Here is an 18,818-nt window from a genome sequence, read left to right on the forward strand (position 1 = left end):
TGCTAGCCCTGCCATTGGCCGGCAGGCCCCCTGCCCCAGGGCGGATCTGTGCCTTCTCCTCTTCCTCCCTGATGCCCCCATGGTCTGCTAGCCACTCCTCAGATGTCCAGTGGCCTGTGGCTCGGGGTCATTTTGTACCCATTTGCTTATTCATCCTCTGACAACCTCCAGCTTCTGGGCAAGGTGACCGAGGCACAGAAGGACTGAGTTTTGTTGGTAGACTTGAACCTAAGCCTGTGGGAGCAAAGGCCACTCCCCACCCTGCAGGGCTCTGCCCAATGAGAGCCAGTGGTCTCCGGATCTCTGAAGGGTGTGACCCTGCTGCTCTCGTGAGAGAGGACAAGAGGATCACAAGTCCTGTCCTCCTTTCTTGGTCTCCTGAAGGGCAAGGAGTGGAAGCAGGATGAGCCAGCCTTCAAGTCAGAGGGCTCAAATCCTCCCACAAAGCTGTGTGACCTTGGGCAAGTCTCTTCCCCTCTCTGGGCCTCAAATGGAGATAATAATCACACCCCACAGGGCCTCTACCAAAGGCAGGGAGATTCGTTAGGTTAGAGTTGGTGTCCAACAAGGTGGGGATTTGGGGAATGGCCAGTGCCAGGCAGGGCTCCCCTTGGAGGCCTGAGAGCCTGGGGCGAAGGGGCCTGCAGGGCCCGCTCCTCCTTGACTGCCCCCTCCTCCCCTAGAACCAGCTCCAGTCTCTTTCTGGGTTTCTAGGTGACTTGGCTGGCCCCTCTGGATGAGTTCTACTTTAAACCTACTGCTGCTACTGCCTCTGTATTGGGGGGGCTCCCACAGGGGCCCCCAGGCAGGAGCCCCCCCAGCCAAGCCCTGCGGGAGGGGCTGCAGCCCCCACCTATCCTGGTGCCCATGCGCCTTCCCCCCTCCCATCTCTGGAGCGCAGATTTCAGGGCACCTGCTGTAGGCCAGGCACTGCGGAGCCCCTCCTCAACCCCCCTTGTTCGTGGACACCCACGAGACTTCTGAACCCTTTGGGCAAGCGACCAGTTGTCTCCTTCACAGTGTTCCGTAGGAAGCCCAACGGGCTCTAGGTTCCGTCATGGGGGTCTGCAGACCGAGGGGGCTATTCTAGGGCTCACTCTGGAAGGCCGGGATGCTTAGGTCCTTAAAGGAGGCGGCAGGCGCCCGGCCTCCCCGGGCTAGGGACGGGGGAGGGGCGCCAGCCGGCAGGAGGCCCATTAGCTGGCTAAGTGCTCCCAGGGAGGGGGAGACCGAGCTGCAGCAGGGGTGGGGAGGGGGGGTGAGGCGAAGTGAGGGCAGAGGGGGTGGGGTGGGAGTGGCTTTTCCTGCATTCAGCTAAGTGCTGCTGGAGTGTGGTGGGGGCAAGGCGCCCCAGGCCCCTGTCTGGCCCTCCAGTAGTACCCTCGTCCCCGCCCCTCCGAAACCTTAGCGGGCTGAACCCTCTCGGTCTTCAGTACCGCCCTCTACACCCAGTCTCTCTGGCTGTACCCCTAACAATCGCCCTGGCGCCGAGCGCTCTCCTCCAACCCCAAGCAAGTCCAGAAGAGCACCCCCGGCGAAGTGCCGGGGTCCAGGTATGTCCCTGCCCCATCCCCCCTGGCTGCAGTCGCCGCCCCGACCGCCAGGGGGAGCCGCGGACGCGGGGCGGGCGGGCCCGACGCGACAGGGTGGGGCGGGGCCAAAGCGGGCCCGCCCCCGCCCCGCCCCACCCGGGCCCCGCCGATTCTCTGGTCTGTCCGGGACAGACTGGCGGGCGGGCGGGCGCTGACGCCGCGGGGCCGGAGCGGGCCGTGCGGGAGCGCGCGGACGGAGCAGCGGCGCCGTCGGTCCCCGTCGGGGCTCCGTGGGTCCCCGACTCGCCCCCGGCCGGGCCATGGCGGGCGCCAGGCCCGGCGTCCACGCGCTGCAGCTGGAGCCGCCCACCGTGGTAGAGACCCTGCGGCGCGGGAGTAAGTTCATCAAATGGGACGAGGTAAGCGCGGGGGCCCCCTGTTCCACCCAGATCCTGGGACTCCCTCGCTGAAACTCAGTCAGATGCCGGGGACCCCCACCCGAGCCTGGGCTGGCCACGGTGCCCCCCCCCCCCCCAAGCCAGTCTCGCTTGTGCTCCGGAAACTTGAGTCTCCAGTCGTGCCCGTAATGAAGACTTTGGCCCCCAACCCCACCCCCAATCCCTTCAGCTGTGGAAAATTTGGATTTCCACTCCTTGGTCCGGAGACCTTGAACCCCAATGAATCCCGGACCCCCCCTTTTCACTCGCTCTTTCCACCCCTCCCTCCCGGTCTAATTCTGGTTCCCCCAACCCCGGCCTGGTCCCCAGACCATTGCCCAGCACTAGACTCTGGCTGGAGGACCCTGGCCCCCAATCTGGCTCAGCGCACCCCCATTCTTCCTAGTACCCTAGCCTCAACATTGTTCTCCATTCATCACTTTTTCACCCTATTCTTGCTGCACCCTTTTGCCCTGCTTCAGGAGCCCATCCCAGCTCAAGGCTCAGGAGAGAGCACCAAGTCACCCCCTAGTGGAGTCTTTGCCCCCCAAGTTCCTCCACTCCTGGGGAACTTTGCTCTCCACTTAGCATCAGGGACTTTGAAACCCAATAAATCCTGGCCCCCCTTTCTGCCGCCCCTGCCCCTGCTGCTTCCTACAGGCCCCGGCCCCCACCTGCAGCTCCCCGCCCCTTCCTGCGCCCCACCCTCGTTTTTACACCGCCCCCTCCTCTGCCCCCTGGGCCCCTCCTTCCCCAGGGCCTCCACCCCGCCTGCCTGAGCCTCCCCGCTGCTCCTTCCCAGTCAGGCCAGAGGCCTGGAAGACTCTGAGCTCCTTTCCGGCTGGGTGGGGCGGGTAGGCGTGGGAGCTGGGGGGAGGGGCTGGGGGCGTGGCCTGAGGCAGCAGGTGTGCCTTAGAGGGGTGCCTGGGAACTCCAGGGACCAGAGGAGACCCCTCCCCCCAGCCTCGCGCAAGGGAAAAGTTTCTCCTTTTCCTACCAGTGTGATAAACCCAAATAAGGAAGTGGGAACTGGGAGAGGGCCCTGGGGGTGGGGTGGGGGTTGCTGACTGGGACTTGGGGCTGAAGAGCAGGGGGCCTGGGCTGTCTTTGAAGGCCAGACACCAGGGAAGGGGCAGGGGAAGGCCCTGGGGTCGGTACCCACAGAACTCCCCTCTCCTCACACTACTGGGGGACCTGAGCCCCAGGGCAGGGTTGGGAACCCCAGAGAGGGGCTGAGGATGGGCGTCAGCACAGTGAGGCGGGGAGGTCCCCGCATCCCTAAAGTTCCAAGGCCTCCTGTCCTTTGTAAGAAAAGAGATGGGCGGGGCTGGTTGCAGATCCATTCTCCAGAAAAGGAAACTGAGTCTGGAAAGGAGAGACTAACCCCGGTCCCCATAATGGGGTGGCAGCTAAGGCCACGAGCTGAGAGCCTAGCAGGAGTCTTGCTTCCTTGCTGCCCAGGCCGTGGGACTCTGGAGCCATACTCCCTGCGAGCAGGTCCTAGCACCTCCTTTTGACCTCAAGCAAGCACCTAGCCTCCCTGTGCCTCGGAATCCCCATCTGTTAAATGGGAAGTAGGCTAGCACGGACTTCATAAGGTTGTTAGGAGGACTGAGTGAGCTCATAGAGGGCCACTTGGTCCGGATGACCCTCCCCCCAGCTCTGGCTGCTCGTCCTGAGTCGCACAAGGGTGGCCCTGGGAGTGTGCCAGGGACCAGATCCTCCTCAGAAAATGGAGCTGGCATACCCTTCCTTGTCTTCCTGCCAGCCGCAGGGCTGTTTGAGGGAAGGGAAGACAGAATTCACCGTCTAGTCCCAAGGGCAGGGTGAGTCCCCTTCTGGGGGGACTCAGTCTGTGTTCTGTAAGGTAGGGGAAGCCACAAGACTGTGAGACTCCAGTGGGGTGCAGGGTCGGGGGGGGGGGGGTCATGGGCTTTGAGGCAGATGTAAGGGCTGACTGGTTGTCATGAGGCCCTGGGGGACACAAAAGCTGTGGAAGTCCGACTTCCAAACCCTCTGCTTTCAATCCGTAAATATTCTGCAGGGGGCTCCAGGGGCCTCCGACCACTTGGGAGCTGTCAGACCGTCTGAGGAAATTGAGCCCAGGGCTGGGGTCCGGGGAGGGGGGGGTCAGATTTGATGGGTAGAGAAGGAAGGAGAGGATATCCTAGCAGTGGAGCAACAGTGGAAAAACTGGAGGACGGGAAAGGGAGTCAGTGGTCCCTGTGACTGAGTCTTCGAGTAGGATACAGGTGAGGGCGGGAGGGGCATTGGGACCCCAAATGTCACGCCAGGGACAATGGCGGGAGCTTTATCCAAGAACCGTAGAGAACCACAAAGGACCTGTGGGCTGGATAAGGCTTCGTTTTCACTCAGTGGCAGGAGCATTGGGGTGGATGGCCGGAGGGAGTCCAGGGATCAAGCCTGGGCCACAGCCCTCACTCACTGACCCCTGCCTTCCCGTCCCGTCCCCAGGAGGCTTCCAGTCGGAACCTGGTGACCCTGCGTGTGGACCCCAATGGCTTCTTCCTGTACTGGACAGGACCCAACATGGTGAGGGGGGGCACTGGTACAACTTGCTCAGGTCTAGGACCCCTGGCCCCGTCTCTTGAATCCCTTCTACCCACCCAGGAGGGTGGGGCCCAGCTGCTGGCTGACCTCTCCCACGGCTCCCTGGACAGGAAGTGCTAAGGGCGGGGGCTGAGGCTGGGGCTACAGCAGGGGGTAGCCACTCCCTGGCCCAGGGGGGCAGATCTTGGGGGCCCCTGGCTCCCGCCCCATAGCCTCTCAGACCTACTCTGGCATCTGGTTTCCCCAGGAGGTGGACACCCTGGACATCAGTTCCATCAGGGACACGCGGACGGGCCGTTATGCCCGCCTGCCCAAGGTGAGTGATGGGGTCCCGGACCGAGGGTGGGAGCGAGGCCTTGGGGGGACCCCTCTTTACCCTTGGCTTTCAACTACTCAGGACCCCAAGATCCGAGAGGTGCTGGGCTTTGGAGGCCCTGACACCCGGCTGGAGGAGAAGTTGATGACAGTGGTGGCCGGGCCAGACCCGGTGAATACAACATTCTTGAACTTCATGGCCGTGCAGGATGACACAGCCAAGGTGGGCTGGGGCCAAAGGGTCGGCCCTGGGGAGCCTCGCTGCTGAGTCAGCCATCACTTAGTGAGCATCCATTGTGTCCTAAGCTGTCCTCTACCCCTATTTCTAATCAGCCTCTGACAAGGCAGTATTTAAACACTTCACTATGGACCTACCTGGTTCTGGGTGTGGGCTGGGGCTGGGCCAACCCCTCTGTTCCCCGTTCACTCACCCCCCACCCTGTCTCCTGACCCCTCAGGTCTGGACCGAGGAGCTGTTCAAGCTGGCTATGAACATCCTGGCTCAGAACGCCTCCCGGAACACCTTTCTGAGAAAAGCGTGAGTCCCGGGCCTGCCTGGGGGGTGTCGGGGGTTCAGGTGGCCACGCCCAAGGCGTGACCCTTCTGCCTGCCTCCCCAGATACACCAAGCTGAAGCTGCAGGTGAACCAGGATGGACGGATCCCAGTGAAGAAGTGAGTACCCCTTGCCTCAGCACCTTCTCTCCTAAGCCCCCACCTTAGTGACCTTTGCCCCCACTGACCCCGACCCCTCTCACCCGCTCAGCATCCTGAAGACGTTCTCAGCAGATAAGAAGCGCGTCGAGACTGCGCTGGAATCCTGTGGCCTCAATTTCAACCGGGTGAGGAGGCCGGGACAGGAGCAACGGAGGATGTCGCGGAGGGTGTCTGGTCTCTTGGGGCTCGCTGCCTCTTGGGTTCTCACCCCGCGCTTCTGGTCCCCAGAGTGAGTCCATCCGGCCCGACGAGTTCTCCTTGGAAATCTTCGAGCGGTTCCTGAATAAGCTGTGTCTGCGGCCAGACATTGACAAGATCCTGCTGGAGATGTGAGCAGGGCTGGGCCCACCTCCCAGCCCCCAGAGCGCTGCGTCTGGCCTCTGCCGGCATTCCTTCTTTCCGGCGCAGCCAGGGGAAGCGGCACGGCCGGGGCTCCCCGTGCGCCAGGGCTGGGGCCGAGGCTGTGCCGTGAACCGCTCTGTGCTGATCCTTGGCTGGGGTTACTTTCATCAGCCTGTGCCCGGGGGCTGGGGACCGAGGGGCTTCGATGTGCTGCGGGACTTTGCCTGAGCTCACACAGCGAGTGAAGACTGGGGCTGAAGTTGGGAAGCAGGCGTAGCGGGCCAAACACTCCGTGGCCTCCAAAGCCCTTGCTAATGTCAGTGCCGGCACCTGGTGGTTAGGAGGGTGGATGGGAAAACCGAGGCCCGGGGGGCACAGCCATTTGCCCAAGTCCCAGTCAGCAGGTGCTAGAGCCAGGCCCAGAACTTTCCTCTTCTCCCGGGGCGAGGGGCTGGGGAGGCTCTAGCCTGACTCAGCTTCCTACCCCCTTTAGAGGCGCCAAGGGCAAGCCATACCTGACGCTGGAGCAGCTCATGGACTTCATCAACCAGAAGCAACGGGACCCGAGGCTCAACGAAGTGCTGTACCCACCCCTGCGGCCCTCCCAGGCCCGGCTGCTCATTGAGAAGTATGAGCCCAACCAGCAGTTCCTGGAACGAGGTGAGCCGGAGGGGAGCCAGTCGGAGTTGGGGGCTGGCAGCAGGAGGCGCCCCAACTGACCCGGCTGAGCCCACCCATCCCCCAGACCAGATGTCCATGGAGGGCTTCAGCCGCTACCTGGGGGGTGAGGAGAATGGAATCCTGCCCTTGGAGGCCCTGGATCTGAGCGCAGACATGACCCAGCCGCTAAGCGCCTACTTCATCAACTCCTCACACAACACCTATCTCACAGGTGAGTGAGCCACCCTCGGGCAGCTGGAGCGGTGGCATCCATGACCTCTGCCCTCTGCCCCTCACGTCACCTCCCTCGTTTGGGGGTGACCCGTCCTAGGGATGCAGGCAGGGAACAGGCAGCCTACCCCAGGGGAGCGGGGCTTCCCTGCATGGGCACATTTCCCAGATGGCCCAGAAGCCTTTGCTGGGGAAGGGCTGGCCTGCGAAGGGACCCTGAGGCTGGGCGCAGGTCACCGTGTGGTGGGCTTCAGCAGGAAGGAGGCCGGAGGCAGGATGGCTGCTGGGGCAGGTAGAGGTGAGAGGGAGTGAGAGGAGGAGGCAGGGCTAGACCAGGGCACCGGAGGCATTTGGATTTATCCTAAGTGGGCGGGAAGGGCTTTTCGGAGGGTGTTATTCAGGGGAGGCGATGAGGCCCAATAAAGGGAGCAGGTGCTCTGCCGAGATTGCATGGGAGGCAGCGAGGGGCCTCCCCGGGCAGGAGGTGATGGAGGCTATTCCAGGGCGGCGGCAGGCAGTGAAAGGAGGAAAGGGAAATGAAGGGCCGTGGGGTGTTGGGGACAGCTCTCCACTTGAGGCCGGTAGATAGGAGGGGGATGTTTATCTGAGAGAGGATGAGCCCCGGCGAAGGAACCAGCCATCAGCCAGCCCTGCTCGAGGCTGACTCTGCCCGGTTTGGATGGATGCCAGGGGCTGGGTGGCAGGACGTGGGCCCCGCCCTGGGGGATTTTAGGAGAGATGATGCTGGTTCCACAGTGAATTAAGGAGTGATGGAGGGCTGGCCAGACAGCGTGCCAGGGCTGGGTCGGGCCGGGCCGGGCCGCCGCGGGGGCCTCTGCGTCTCCAGCATGGCTGGTTGAGGGGCCGTGGCGGGCCTGGGGAGGAGGGTGAGGACCCCAGCTGGCCGGGCGGCTGTGGTGATGGAGCCTGGCCGCCAGCGGGGCAGCTGGCTGGGACGTCGTCGGTGGAGATGTACCGGCAGGCACTGCTCTGGGGCTGCCGCTGCGTGGAGCTGGACGTGTGGAAAGGGCGGCCCCCGGAGGAGGAGCCCTTTATCACCCACGGCTTCACCATGACCACCGAGGTGCCGCTGCGAGACGTGCTCGAGGCTATTGCGGAAACCGCCTTCAAGACCTCGCCCTACCCTGTCATCCTCTCCTTCGAGAACCACGTGGACTCGTGAGTGGGCCCCTGACCCGGCGACCCCCCGATCGACCCAAGACAGCCATCCCACCAGGCCACTCTTTGTTCCTGTGACCCTCTGGCCCCGAGGGCCTTTGGTCTCCCCTGGGGACTGAAGTCAGCTTCACCCCACCCCGTCCAGGAGCTTCTGACCTTTGACCTTGGCCCCACAGGGCAAAGCAGCAGGCGAAGATGGCCGAGTACTGTCGTTCGATCTTCGGGGACGCGCTGCTCATCGACCCACTGGACAAGTACCCGGTATGAGGGCTTGGCACTGGGGCAGGGCCAGTGGGGGGTGAGGGCGCCCCTGCAGGCCCTGACCTGTCTGTGCCCGCCAGCTGGCCCCAGGCGTCCCCCTGCCCAGCCCCCAGGACCTGATGGGCCGCATCCTGGTGAAGAACAAGAAGCGACACCAGCCCAGCACTGGTGTCCCCAACAGCTCCATTCGCAAGCGGCCGCTGGAGCAGAGCAACTCGGCCCTGAGCGAGAGCTCTGCCGCCACCGAGCCCTCCTCACCTCAGCTCGGTATGGCCCCTGCCCGGCCTTCACCCCCGATCCTGACCCTGAACTCTTAACCTCACTGAGTTCCACCTCCCCAGTGACGCTCCTGCGGCTCCCGGCCTGACCTCCCTCCCCGCGGGGTCTCTTACTGTCACGCAGCTGATGATGGGACCTCTGACCCCTGTCCCCGGGCACTGACTTCACTGAACTATAGCCCAGCTGGATTTGGTTCCATCCGATTTCTGACCCCTCAACCTCAGTTTCCCACCTCGCAGAGCCCTCCTGTTAACCAGATTATGACCCTGAATTCTGACCTCTGGCCTCTGACCTCCACGAACTACCTCCTCATGCTTCGGGTGTGGCCCTCAGACCTCCAACCCCTCTTCTGTGACCCTCACTGAGTCCGTCTACCCCTTGGTTATGATTTTAGCTAACCCTTGACCTCTCACTTTATCGAAGTCCCCTGGGCATGTGACCCCGACCGCTCACCTCACTGAGCCACCTCCTCGGGTATGGCTCTGATTGACGCCTGACTTGGGAATCCCACTGTGTCATCCTTTACCCCCACTGCCAAGGCACCTGTATCTCAGTTCCTGGCTTCTCACCCTTCTGAGCCACGCTACCTACCTCTCTGATGGATAGGACTCTGGACCCTGACCTTTGACCCGTGACCCCTATCCACTACTCTTGGCTTCTGCTCCTACCCCCAGCCACGCTGCCCTGAGATCACCCCCTGACCTCCCCACTGAGTCGCCTCCACACACGGCCCCTCGTGGCTCCTGAGTGTCTATGTTTGAGGACCCCTGTGGCCCTGTTTTCTGCAGGGTCCCCCAGCTCTGACAGCTGCCTGGGCCTGAGCAATGGGGAAGAGCTGGGCCTTGAGAAGCCCAGCCTGGAGCCTCGGAAGTCTCTGGGCGAGGAGGGGCTACAGCGGGGCCCTGATGCTCTTGGATCTGCCGACCGTGAGGACGAGGAGGAAGACGAGGAAGAGGAGGAACAGGCAGATCCCAAAAAGCCGACCTCAGATGAGGTCAGTCCCACAGGCGGGAAGAGGCAGACGCAGCGTGTTTTAATTCCCCAAGCGTTTGCTGAACGCCTACTGTGTGCCAGACACAGCACTGTGTACTGGGCCTGACCATGATCAGATGTTATTCCTGTTCTCTTGGAGTTCCCAGGGTGTGTGGGGGGATGGGGGGAGGAGGGGGTCATAGGTACATAGGCACGGAAGCAAGTGTGAAGTTATGCTCATGACTGGGCCGGGGGAGGGTGAGTTAGGGGGCAGAACTGGGGGGAAGAAGGAGAGACTGACCTGGGCGGGGAGGTTAGGCGATTAGACCTGAGGAAGAGGAACTTCACGTACATAGGCGTGTGTACAAAGGCCCTGTGGCAGGACTGGAGAGTGCAGGAAGGGGCAGTTTAAGACAAGGGAGTGTTGAGTTCCCAGGAGCGGCGGTGACAGGAAAGGTGGATCCTGAGGTCAGATTTGGGAGGGGACCAGAGTGGGGAAGGGTGTGTGCGGGTTGTGTGCAGGCGTGGCCAAGCTCAGCATTGAGGGTGTCAAATTCAAGGCTCTTGGTGGGTCACCCGAGAGAGGAGATGGCAAGGTGGTAGTTAGAAATAATGGCTCGTCTGCACGTGAATAACCGAGTCCGTGGGGTTGGGTGACGAGTGCCAGCTTCCAAGGATCAGGGAGGCAGGAGGCAAAGGAGGAAGGTGGGGCCCAGGGCACGTCGCCAAGGCTCCAGAGAGAAGCCTGTGGGGCAGAGGGGACCGGGACTGACGGTCCACGGAGCGGCTGGGGCCCTTGCTGAGAGCCACTGGGCAGTGCAATTGCAGAGGCGGGCAGAGGGTCAGGACCTCCCTCCTGGCAGGGGGCACATGAGGCAACTTCCAGCTGATGGCTGGGGGGCATGGCCCTGCCGACCCTGTCTTTGGCGGCCACAGGGCACTGCCAGCAGTGAAGTCAATGCCACTGAGGAGATGTCAACACTCGTCAACTACATCGAGCCTGTCAAGTTCAAGTCCTTTGAGGCTGCTCGAAGTGAGTGGGGTGGGAGATGGTGGGAGTAGGAGCCAGCCCAGCCTCTCCAGACCTGACCCCCGCCCCCGCCCCCCGCCCCCCCCCCTCCCCCAGAGAGGAACAAATGCTTCGAGATGTCATCCTTCGTGGAAACCAAGGCCATGGAGCAACTGACCAAGAGCCCCATGGAGTTTGTGGAGTATCCTTCCGCATTGCCGGGGCTGGCGGACCCGGGTGGGGGTGCTCACAGGCGGGCTCGGATGTTCTGATCCCGCTTACGCCACCTGCGCAGGGTCCTCACCCTCGAGCACCTTGGCCTGGGCTTGGGGCTAGCCTGGGAGACTGCATGGGGGCTAGGCCGAGAGGCAGGGGGGCCGGAGGGGCAGAGGCCGGGAAGGGGGTTCACAGGAGCTCAGGGTGGGCCTGGGGCGGGGGCCGGTAAAGAGCATGGCCCCTGACTGCCCACCTCAGATACAATAAACAACAGCTCAGCCGCATCTACCCCAAGGGCACCCGCGTGGACTCCTCCAACTACATGCCCCAGCTCTTCTGGAACGTGGGCTGCCAGCTTGTGGCCCTCAACTTTCAGACCCTGGGTGAGCACCAGCCCGCCTCGACCCCCCTGGCTTCCAACCTCGCCAGTTTCTGCTCTGCGACCCTGCTGACCTTGTCCGAAAGGACTTCTGACTGCCCGATCCCAGATCTCCAGACCAAACCAAGACCTTGGCTCACCTCAACTCCTGACCTTGCCTGACCTTTCCCCCTGATCCCACTTGATCTGACCCTCCCGGTCCCCGGTCCTCCCTCTGCATTGAACTGTCCTTCCCGACTCCTGACCCCAGGGGGCTGGCTGACCCTTGCCGTCCCCACGTCACCCCCAGATGTGGCGATGCAGCTCAACGCGGGTGTGTTTGAGTACAACGGGCGCAGTGGCTACCTGCTCAAGCCCGAGTTCATGCGGCGGCCGGACAAGTCCTTCGACCCCTTCACCGAAGTCATCGTGGACGGCATCGTGGCCAATGCCTTGCGGGTCAAGGTGGGGCCAGGGGAGGGCCCCGGCAGGGTGTCCTGGGGGCGGGACTCTTCGCAGCCACCTCACCCTCCTGGCCCCCTCAGGTGATCTCGGGGCAGTTCCTGTCCGACAGGAAGGTGGGCATCTACGTGGAGGTGGACATGTTTGGCCTCCCCGTTGACACACGGCGCAAATACCGCACTCGGACGTCTCAGGGGAACTCATTCAATCCTGTGTGGGATGAGGAACCCTTTGACTTCCCCAAGGTGAGCCCGGGGCCTGCACCTGCCCCGCCGGGCCCTCGGGGCAGCAGGAAGCAGGTGCATGGGTTGGTGGTCAGGAGTCGGAAGGCGGGTGCGCCTGTCACCTCCAGGCCCCGCGTGTGACAGGGTCAGGCCTGGGCTCCTTGCCCTCTGCAGCCTTTGAGAAGAGCACAGGAAGGTGAGACAGCAGGAGGGCCTGCAGCGCCCCCCGTGAGGAGCGGGGGCAGCCCACCCCCTCGCTCAGGCAGGAAGGACCTGTCTGAGATCACAGCCGCAGGCTCACGCCAGCTCTGGCCCGCCTCCCGGACGGACTGGACCTCGGTGCGCCGCTGGAGTGGGTGTGGCTCCGTCCCGGACCCAAGGTTCACTGTACAGTTTCTAACCTGGCCATGACCGAGACCGTCCCATGAGAGCGGTGCCTGGAGGGGTCTGCCCATTCTCTCCGCTGCTCACCATCGGTTTGGCCAGGCCGTGGAGGCCGCCACTGGTTCAGTGGCGACGGTGACCGATGGTCAGTGATTGGGTCAGCTCGTCTGAGGGTCCACTCGGAGCGCTGGCCTTGGTGGCTGTGGTCAGCTGTGGCCCTGTGGACGCGGTGGCCGTGGGTCAGCTCCCTGGCTCAGCACCGGTCTGGGCCCTCAGGTGGTGCTCCCCACGCTGGCTTCGCTGCGCATCGCGGCCTTTGAGGAAGGCGGCAAGTTTGTGGGGCATCGGATTCTGCCCGTCTCTGCCATCCGTTCAGGTGAGGCCAGCTGGGCTCTGGGAAGCACAGGGGCGGTGTGTGCGGGTACCCGGTGGGGCCCAGCCACCTTGCCGTCCCCCCCTCCCAGGGTACCACTACATTTGCCTGCGGAACGAGGCCAACCAGCCGCTCTGCCTGCCAGCCCTGCTCATATACACCGAAGCCTCCGACTACATTCCTGATGACCACCAGGGTGAGCAGGGGCGGGGGGTGGGGGGCTGGCCAGGCAGGGTGGGGGACAGGCGTGCCGGCAGGGTCCGGCAGTGGCTGAGCCAGGTGGCCCCAGCTGAGGGTGGTGAACAGCCCTGAGGGCGGGTTTGGGTTCCGTGGTCCTTCCGTGAAACCAGAACAGTGGGGAAGGTGTGGCCCCGGGGGTTCTGTCTCTGAGACCCTTGCCCTCTGCTCCCCACCCAGACTACGCAGAGGCCCTGATCAACCCCATCAAGCATGTCAGCCTGATGGACCAGAGGGCCAAGCAGTTGGCCGCCCTCATCGGGGAGAGCGAGGTGAGCCAGGGCAGGTCAGGGGCGAGCGGGAGACAGCAGGCTCCGGGTGACTTGGACCCTTGGGGCTGCTGGGGGTGTGGGTGGGGTGGGGCGGTGAGGGCTGATCTCTGGACCCCGTCTTCTCCACGCTCCCCTGCCTGCACTGCCGTATCCCAGTGCCAGCTGGTGGTCTGGCTCCTCTCCCCGAGTGGAGCTGTTCACTGTCTTACTGTCGATGCCAGCCCGATGGCATTCACCCACACCCTCTGCCTGCGGGGCCGGTTCCCCATTTGGCTCCTCTCATCCAGAGTAGACAATAGAGCCAAGGGTATGCTGAGCGTCAGATCTGTGCCTGGCCCGGTGTGAGCTCTTTTCACCGACTCGACTCCTAGAATCCTCCCCCCCACCCCCTGTCACCTGAGTCGGGTCCTGCCACCCCAGTGTAGAAATGGGGACACCGAGGCTCTCCAGCCGGGCCTCCAACGCCGGCCATTCTGCCATGCCGCCTGGTGTGGGGCCTCTGGCCTTTCAGACTCAGTAGGCTCAGCTGCCTTGGGTGGCTGTCCATGTCGTAAGGAAGTGGAAACTACCCCTTTTGCGTGCGGGAGGCTTTCAGGACAGACCCGGGCTGGAATCTCTCCAGCTGAAGGGCAGGGTTCGGCTGCTTCACCAAAGCGGTTGCAAGCCACAGAAGCTCTTAAACCCTGGGGTCCTGGGGGCCAGCAGATGGGCAGTGGCTTCTGTGGGGAGGGGTCAGGAGCAGAGGCTTGGCCGCACAGCTAGAGCCGGTCCCCCGGGGCCTGTGGCAGGCAGAGAAATGAGGCTGCTGGAGCCGTCAGCGGGAGAGGCTGGTGCCCACTCTGCGGTCACTTCCTTCATTGATTTAATCAGGAGCTAAGCAACGAGGAAGATGAGCAGCTGTGGGTGAGGGTGGAGGGGGACTGGGAAAGGGGGAGGAAGCTTGGGGTGGGGCCAAGGTTTTCCTGAACAATCCGGAAGTTCCTGAGCACATGCACGGGGGCCCGGCATCCTAGGGACGCGACCTCACGTTATCTGCCCCACACCCTGCGTGGAACCGGGGTTCTAGAAATGCTTACCTTATTACCTCTTACTTCTCTTGTGGGTGTTCAACAGCCCCATATTCCAGATGGGGAGTCCAGGCCAGACGGGCCGAGGGAAGCGGACCAGGGGCGTCGGGGAGCCCCGGGAGGTGGCGAAGGACAGAAGGGCCTGGAGAGAACGGCATTTCTGGAAAGAGCATTCCGCTTTCTCCCCCTCAGGCTCAGGTTGGCCCAGAAACTTGCCAGGAGACTCCATCTCAGCAGCCGGTGACCCCAAACCCCACACCCAGCACACTGGACATCTCCCCGCGCCGGCCCCCGGGCCCCGCCACGTCCCCTACCAGCCCCTCCCTCAGCAGCCCAGGTAAGGGGCAGCCTGGGCCCGGGGTGGGCTGAGGGGGCAGCTCCGCTCTTCCGCCCGCCAGCCTCTCACGGCCCTGCCTCTGCTCTCCAGGGCAGCGCGACGACCTCATCGCCAGCCTCCTCTCAGGTGCGGGGCAGGGGCTGTTCTGGAGGGGGCGAGGCGCCCCTGCGGGGTTGCCCTGCCCCGGCCCAGCCCCGCCCACCTTTGCCCCGTCGCCCGCAGAGGTGGCCCCGGCCCCGCTGGACGAGCTCCGAGGCCACAAGGCTCTGGTGAAACTCCGGAGCCGGCAAGAGCGAGAGCTTCGGGAGCTGCACAAGAAGCATCAGCGGAAGGCGGTTGCCCTCACTCGACGGTTGCTCGACAGCTTGGCCCAGGCCCGGGCTGAGCGCAGGTGCCGGCAGCGGCCGGGTGTCCTGTGAGTGTCCAGACCACGTGCACGCGAGTGTGTGCCGTGCGCGGTGACGGGAACGTGCAGGGGGGTGTGCGCGTGGGGTTCTTCACGAGGTGAGCTCCTTGACGCCCAGGGAGGAGGGTCCGGTGCCAGGGAGATAGAGTCTTCCCACGTTGGGTCCCGCCCTCCCTGGCGGGGAACTAGATCGCTCTAGAAGCCCCCCCCCCCCCCCCCCCGCCCCATGAGGAGCACGTATTTCCAGCAACCGGTGCCCACACAGGCTCCCGTCATTCGGATGGAACTGATGGGCCTCGTTGTTGGCCTAACAGACACCGCCCTCCCAGCCCGAGTCCCTGTGACAACCTGAGTGTCACCCAGAGGGGTTCTTCCTGCAGAGGCGGGGAGGACGAGAAGGCGGAGGAGGAAGAGGTGAAGCGGTATCGAGAGTTCCAGAAGAGACAGCTGCAGAGTCTGCTGGAGCTGCGGGAGGCCCAGGCAGATACAGAGGCCGAGCGGAGGCTGGAGCATCTGCGACAGGTGAGGTGGGCGTGGGGCAGCAAGCGGGGTGGGGGCCTGTCTCTCGGACAGACCCGGCCTCAGCCTGTGTCACCTGGTGGCCGTCCGTGTCCGCAGGCTCAGCAGCGGCTCAGGGAGATCGTCCTGGATGCTCACGCCACCCAGTTCAAGCGGCTGAAGGAGACGAACGAGAGGTGAAGGCCAAGGATCCTGTGTGGGTGGGGCAGGGGGCTCCCTGGTGTTGTTAGGAGGAGGGGAGAGCCCCCAGACCTGCCCTCCACCCTTCCTCCTCCCCGCCACCGGCTCGTCCAGGGAGAAGAAGGAACTGCAGAAGATTCTGGACAGGAAGCGCCACAACAGTATCTCAGAAGCCAAGACAAGGGAGAAACATAAGAAGGAGGCGTAAGGGCACCGGGGCCAGGGGGGCTGGGGGCTGGGAGCCCGGGGGGCTGGGCACTGAGCCCACTCTGTCTTGCTCCCTGCAGGGAACTGACAGAGATTAACCGTCGGCACATCACCGAGTCCGTCAATTCCATCCGTCGGGTGAGTGAGGCTCAGGTCCCGCCGCAGCTCCCTTCTGTTCCTTCCTTCATTAGAAAACCATCTCAGTGCCTGGCCTATTGCTATATTATCCTAGAGGGACTTCTAGAACCTTTTCCCTCTGGGCCCCACAGCCCTCTCTTGCCCCCTGACATCCTATCTGGAGCCAACTGCCTGTAACAGTGTCCCATGGCGTTGGAGTCTCTGTCTGGAATGTTTGCTGGGTCACGTCAGAATCCTGGCCCCACAGCTCTGGGGGGCTTGCACCTGCCTGACTTCTTCCGTAGCCAGAGCCCTAGGGCCCTGACCCCTCCCATAGGGACCCGTGGCTGAGCCTCCCCCCTCCCAACTGTCCCCCCCCCCCCCCCCCCCCCCCCCCCCCCGCAGCTGGAGGAGGCCCAGAAGCAGCGGCACGAACGCCTTGTGGCCGGGCAGCAGCAGGTGCTGCAGCAGCTGGCCGAAGAAGAGCCCAAGGTGAGGCCTTGGATGAGGCGGGCAGGAGGCAGGCAGGGCGCTGGGCGGCCCGGCCTCGCCTGTGATACTCCCCCTCCTCCCCCCGCAGCTGCTGGCCCAACTGGCCCAGGAGTGTCAGGAACAGCGGGCAAGGCTGCCCCAGGAGGCCTGCCGGAGCCTGCTGGGCGAGACGCCGGAGGGGCTGGGGGACGGGCATCTGGTGGCCTGTGCCAGCAATGGTCACGCACCTGGGAGCGGCGGGCACCTGTCTGGCGCTGACTCAGAGAGCCAAGAGGAGAATACGAAGCTCTGAACTGGCTGAGCGAGAGGTGGCCACAGGATGGGTGCTGGGAGGGCAGGAAGCTAAGACACTAAGGCTCTTTTTTTTGTTTTTGTTTTTGTTTTTAACTTTTTATCGTTAGAAATTTTATTTTTTTAAACCGGGGCAAGCACCCCACACTAACCCCCTTACTTCACCCTCCTGGGGCCCCATTAGTCCCCAGCCCCTCCTTCCTGCCTTCAGTCCTAAGGAAGGTGCTGGGTCACTGTGGGCCGGGAGGTTTTTGCGCTCCCTTGGTGCCCACACCCCAGAGTGGGGGTTGTCTCCCTCACTTCCCCCGGGAACGCTGGCGGAGACTTTGAGCTCTGGGAAGTAGGGTCACCTTCTTGCTCTCTTCTTTGGGAAATTTTTTTTTTTTTTTTTTACATGAATAAAAGTGGATTTCAGGGACCCTGTGTGCAGTGTGGTCTGGGGTGGGACAGTTCTGGAGAGGGCCCTGGGCCCTGTCTGGCTCTACGGGCTTCAGTTTCCTCATCTATAAAAAGGGTGTGTGGGGTTGAGGTCAGGCCCTTGGTGAAGGGTTGCTGGGTTTTAACCTTGAGACCTCCTTGCTGGGGGCCTGCAGATCTCCCCGATGACCTGACATTAGAGGTCCTGTGGCCTCCCCCCACACTTTCCCGCCTTTATGTCCTCTGTCTCGGGCCTATCGCTTCTTCCCCCACTCCCCCCCCCCCCCACCTCTCATTACTTTTCTCCCTCCTGGGCCCTTCTTGTCCTCCCTTCACAAAGGCTTAGGCCTCTGCTTCAGGAAGCCTTCCCTGCCCCCCCTTCCTGTTGCCTGATATGACCCAAGCACCCAGCATCTTCCGACCAGGCGGTTCTGGGCCCCTCGCAGGCAGTTGACTCTAACTGGGGATGGACCTTGTCAGCTCAGAACCTGCCCGACATCAGGGGACCGGACCTGGGCTCTCGGGTGATACGCTAGGTGGGGAATGGGTGGACCTAGTAGTGACCCTTCTCCAAGGGACTCTTGGGAGAAGGGAAGCTGACAGTCACAGGTGCATACAGGGACTGGGAGACCCAGCATCCCCCTCATCCCTGTGAGGGAGATGTTATGCCTGTTTTACAGATGAGGAAACTGAGGCCCAGAGCAGAAGTCCCGTGTGCCAGGCCACAGCTAAGTCAAGATGTCCTGACCTGGAGGCAGGGCGGGCCTGGACCTTCTATGGCAGACTGTCTTCCGGCCAGGTTGGAGGACCTGCTCCATGCTGCTCTCGCCTGCCTCTGGACAGCGTGGAGTGGCAGAGACCCCGCAGCGAGGGTGCGGCTAGGTTCTGCTGCAGGGTCAGGCTGGCACTTCTTCAAGGCCTCTCCCGGCTTCCTGGCTTCCTGGGCCGACTGCCTCCCTCCTCCAGAGGAAGGCAGCCTCTTATCTGGGCTTATCTCCTGCCAATTGAGTGTTTTCTTTCTTTGTTTTTGCTGCAGCCTCAGGCAAACAGGGCGGGGAGGCCAGAGAGAAAAGGCTGCCCGAGCAAGGCCCTTCCCAGGGCTGGGGGCCTCTCCCCTTTGCCCTGCTCCCTCAGGGTTAATACCGTTATTGTCCAGACCTTCCCGGCTTCTGGGGTCAGGCCTTGTCCTGTCCCCAGATTGGCCTACCGTATTCCATGACCAAGTCCTATCTTCCCGATTTGGCTCACCATACCTTACAGAAGAAACACTCCATGTTAGTCCCCGGATCCTCAAAGGCCAGGCTAAACTCCAAACTCCTGGGTATGACATTCCAGACCCCCAGAATCCTGGCCTCTGCTGCTCCCCCATATCCTTTCACGGGTCCACCCTTTTCTCTGCTGGCAATGACAGCTTCCTTCCCCATCTCTCTTTTTAAGTAAGTCCCAGCTCTAACTCACCCCTGCCCTGGCCCTCACCCCGGTACCAGTCCCTGTTAATAGCACTCAGCTGGCGGTAACTCCACTCTGAGAGGCTGGCTCACCTCTGCCAGGAAGCTTCTGACGGCGGGTCTGTTGTGGCCTAATTCATCTTTGTATACTCTTTACAAAGCGCTGGCTGGTCTATAGGGGGCGCCAATAAATCTTTCTGGAATTGAGCTCGGAGCCCTGCTCCCAGGTCCTGGTGAAGCTTTTCGGTTCCCTAGTGATCAGTCCATTCACAGCTCTGGGACCAGCCTTCTTCCATCGTCCCCTCCCC

The 18,818-nt window shown here is 62.9% G+C and overlaps 1 protein-coding gene across 4 annotated transcripts; it reads left to right on the forward strand.

The window, feature by feature from the left end:
* Positions 1-1,672: 1,672 nt before the first annotated feature.
* On the forward strand, positions 1,673-18,717 carry PLCB3 (phospholipase C beta 3). 4 transcript variants are annotated; one of them, XM_043581517.1, is made up of 31 exons: positions 1,673-1,951; positions 4,445-4,522; positions 4,788-4,856; positions 4,938-5,078; positions 5,314-5,393; positions 5,475-5,528; positions 5,620-5,695; positions 5,799-5,899; positions 6,406-6,572; positions 6,658-6,804; positions 7,742-7,982; positions 8,159-8,243; positions 8,324-8,510; positions 9,311-9,516; positions 10,431-10,527; positions 10,621-10,705; positions 10,978-11,102; positions 11,388-11,542; positions 11,623-11,784; positions 12,424-12,523; positions 12,612-12,716; positions 12,938-13,029; positions 14,289-14,433; positions 14,524-14,559; positions 14,656-14,848; positions 15,220-15,361; positions 15,458-15,534; positions 15,653-15,742; positions 15,826-15,883; positions 16,268-16,354; positions 16,443-18,717. In XM_043581517.1, the coding sequence occupies exons 1-31, from the start codon at positions 1,853-1,855 to the stop codon at positions 16,644-16,646; spliced, it is 3,684 nt and encodes a 1,227-aa protein (XP_043437452.1). In that variant the 5' UTR covers positions 1,673-1,852; the 3' UTR covers positions 16,647-18,717. The 4 variants fall into 4 exon arrangements, with proteins under 4 accessions (XP_043437452.1, XP_043437450.1, XP_043437451.1 ...); XM_043581516.1 differs by having other exon boundaries at positions 1,703-1,951; positions 15,154-15,361; XM_043581515.1 differs by having other exon boundaries at positions 1,692-1,951; positions 15,220-15,534.
* Positions 18,718-18,818: the final 101 nt, after the last annotated feature.

The sequence above is a fragment of the Prionailurus bengalensis genome, chromosome D1, assembly GCF_016509475.1.
Source record: "Prionailurus bengalensis isolate Pbe53 chromosome D1, Fcat_Pben_1.1_paternal_pri, whole genome shotgun sequence".
NCBI classification, from domain to species: Eukaryota; Metazoa; Chordata; class Mammalia; order Carnivora; family Felidae; genus Prionailurus; species Prionailurus bengalensis.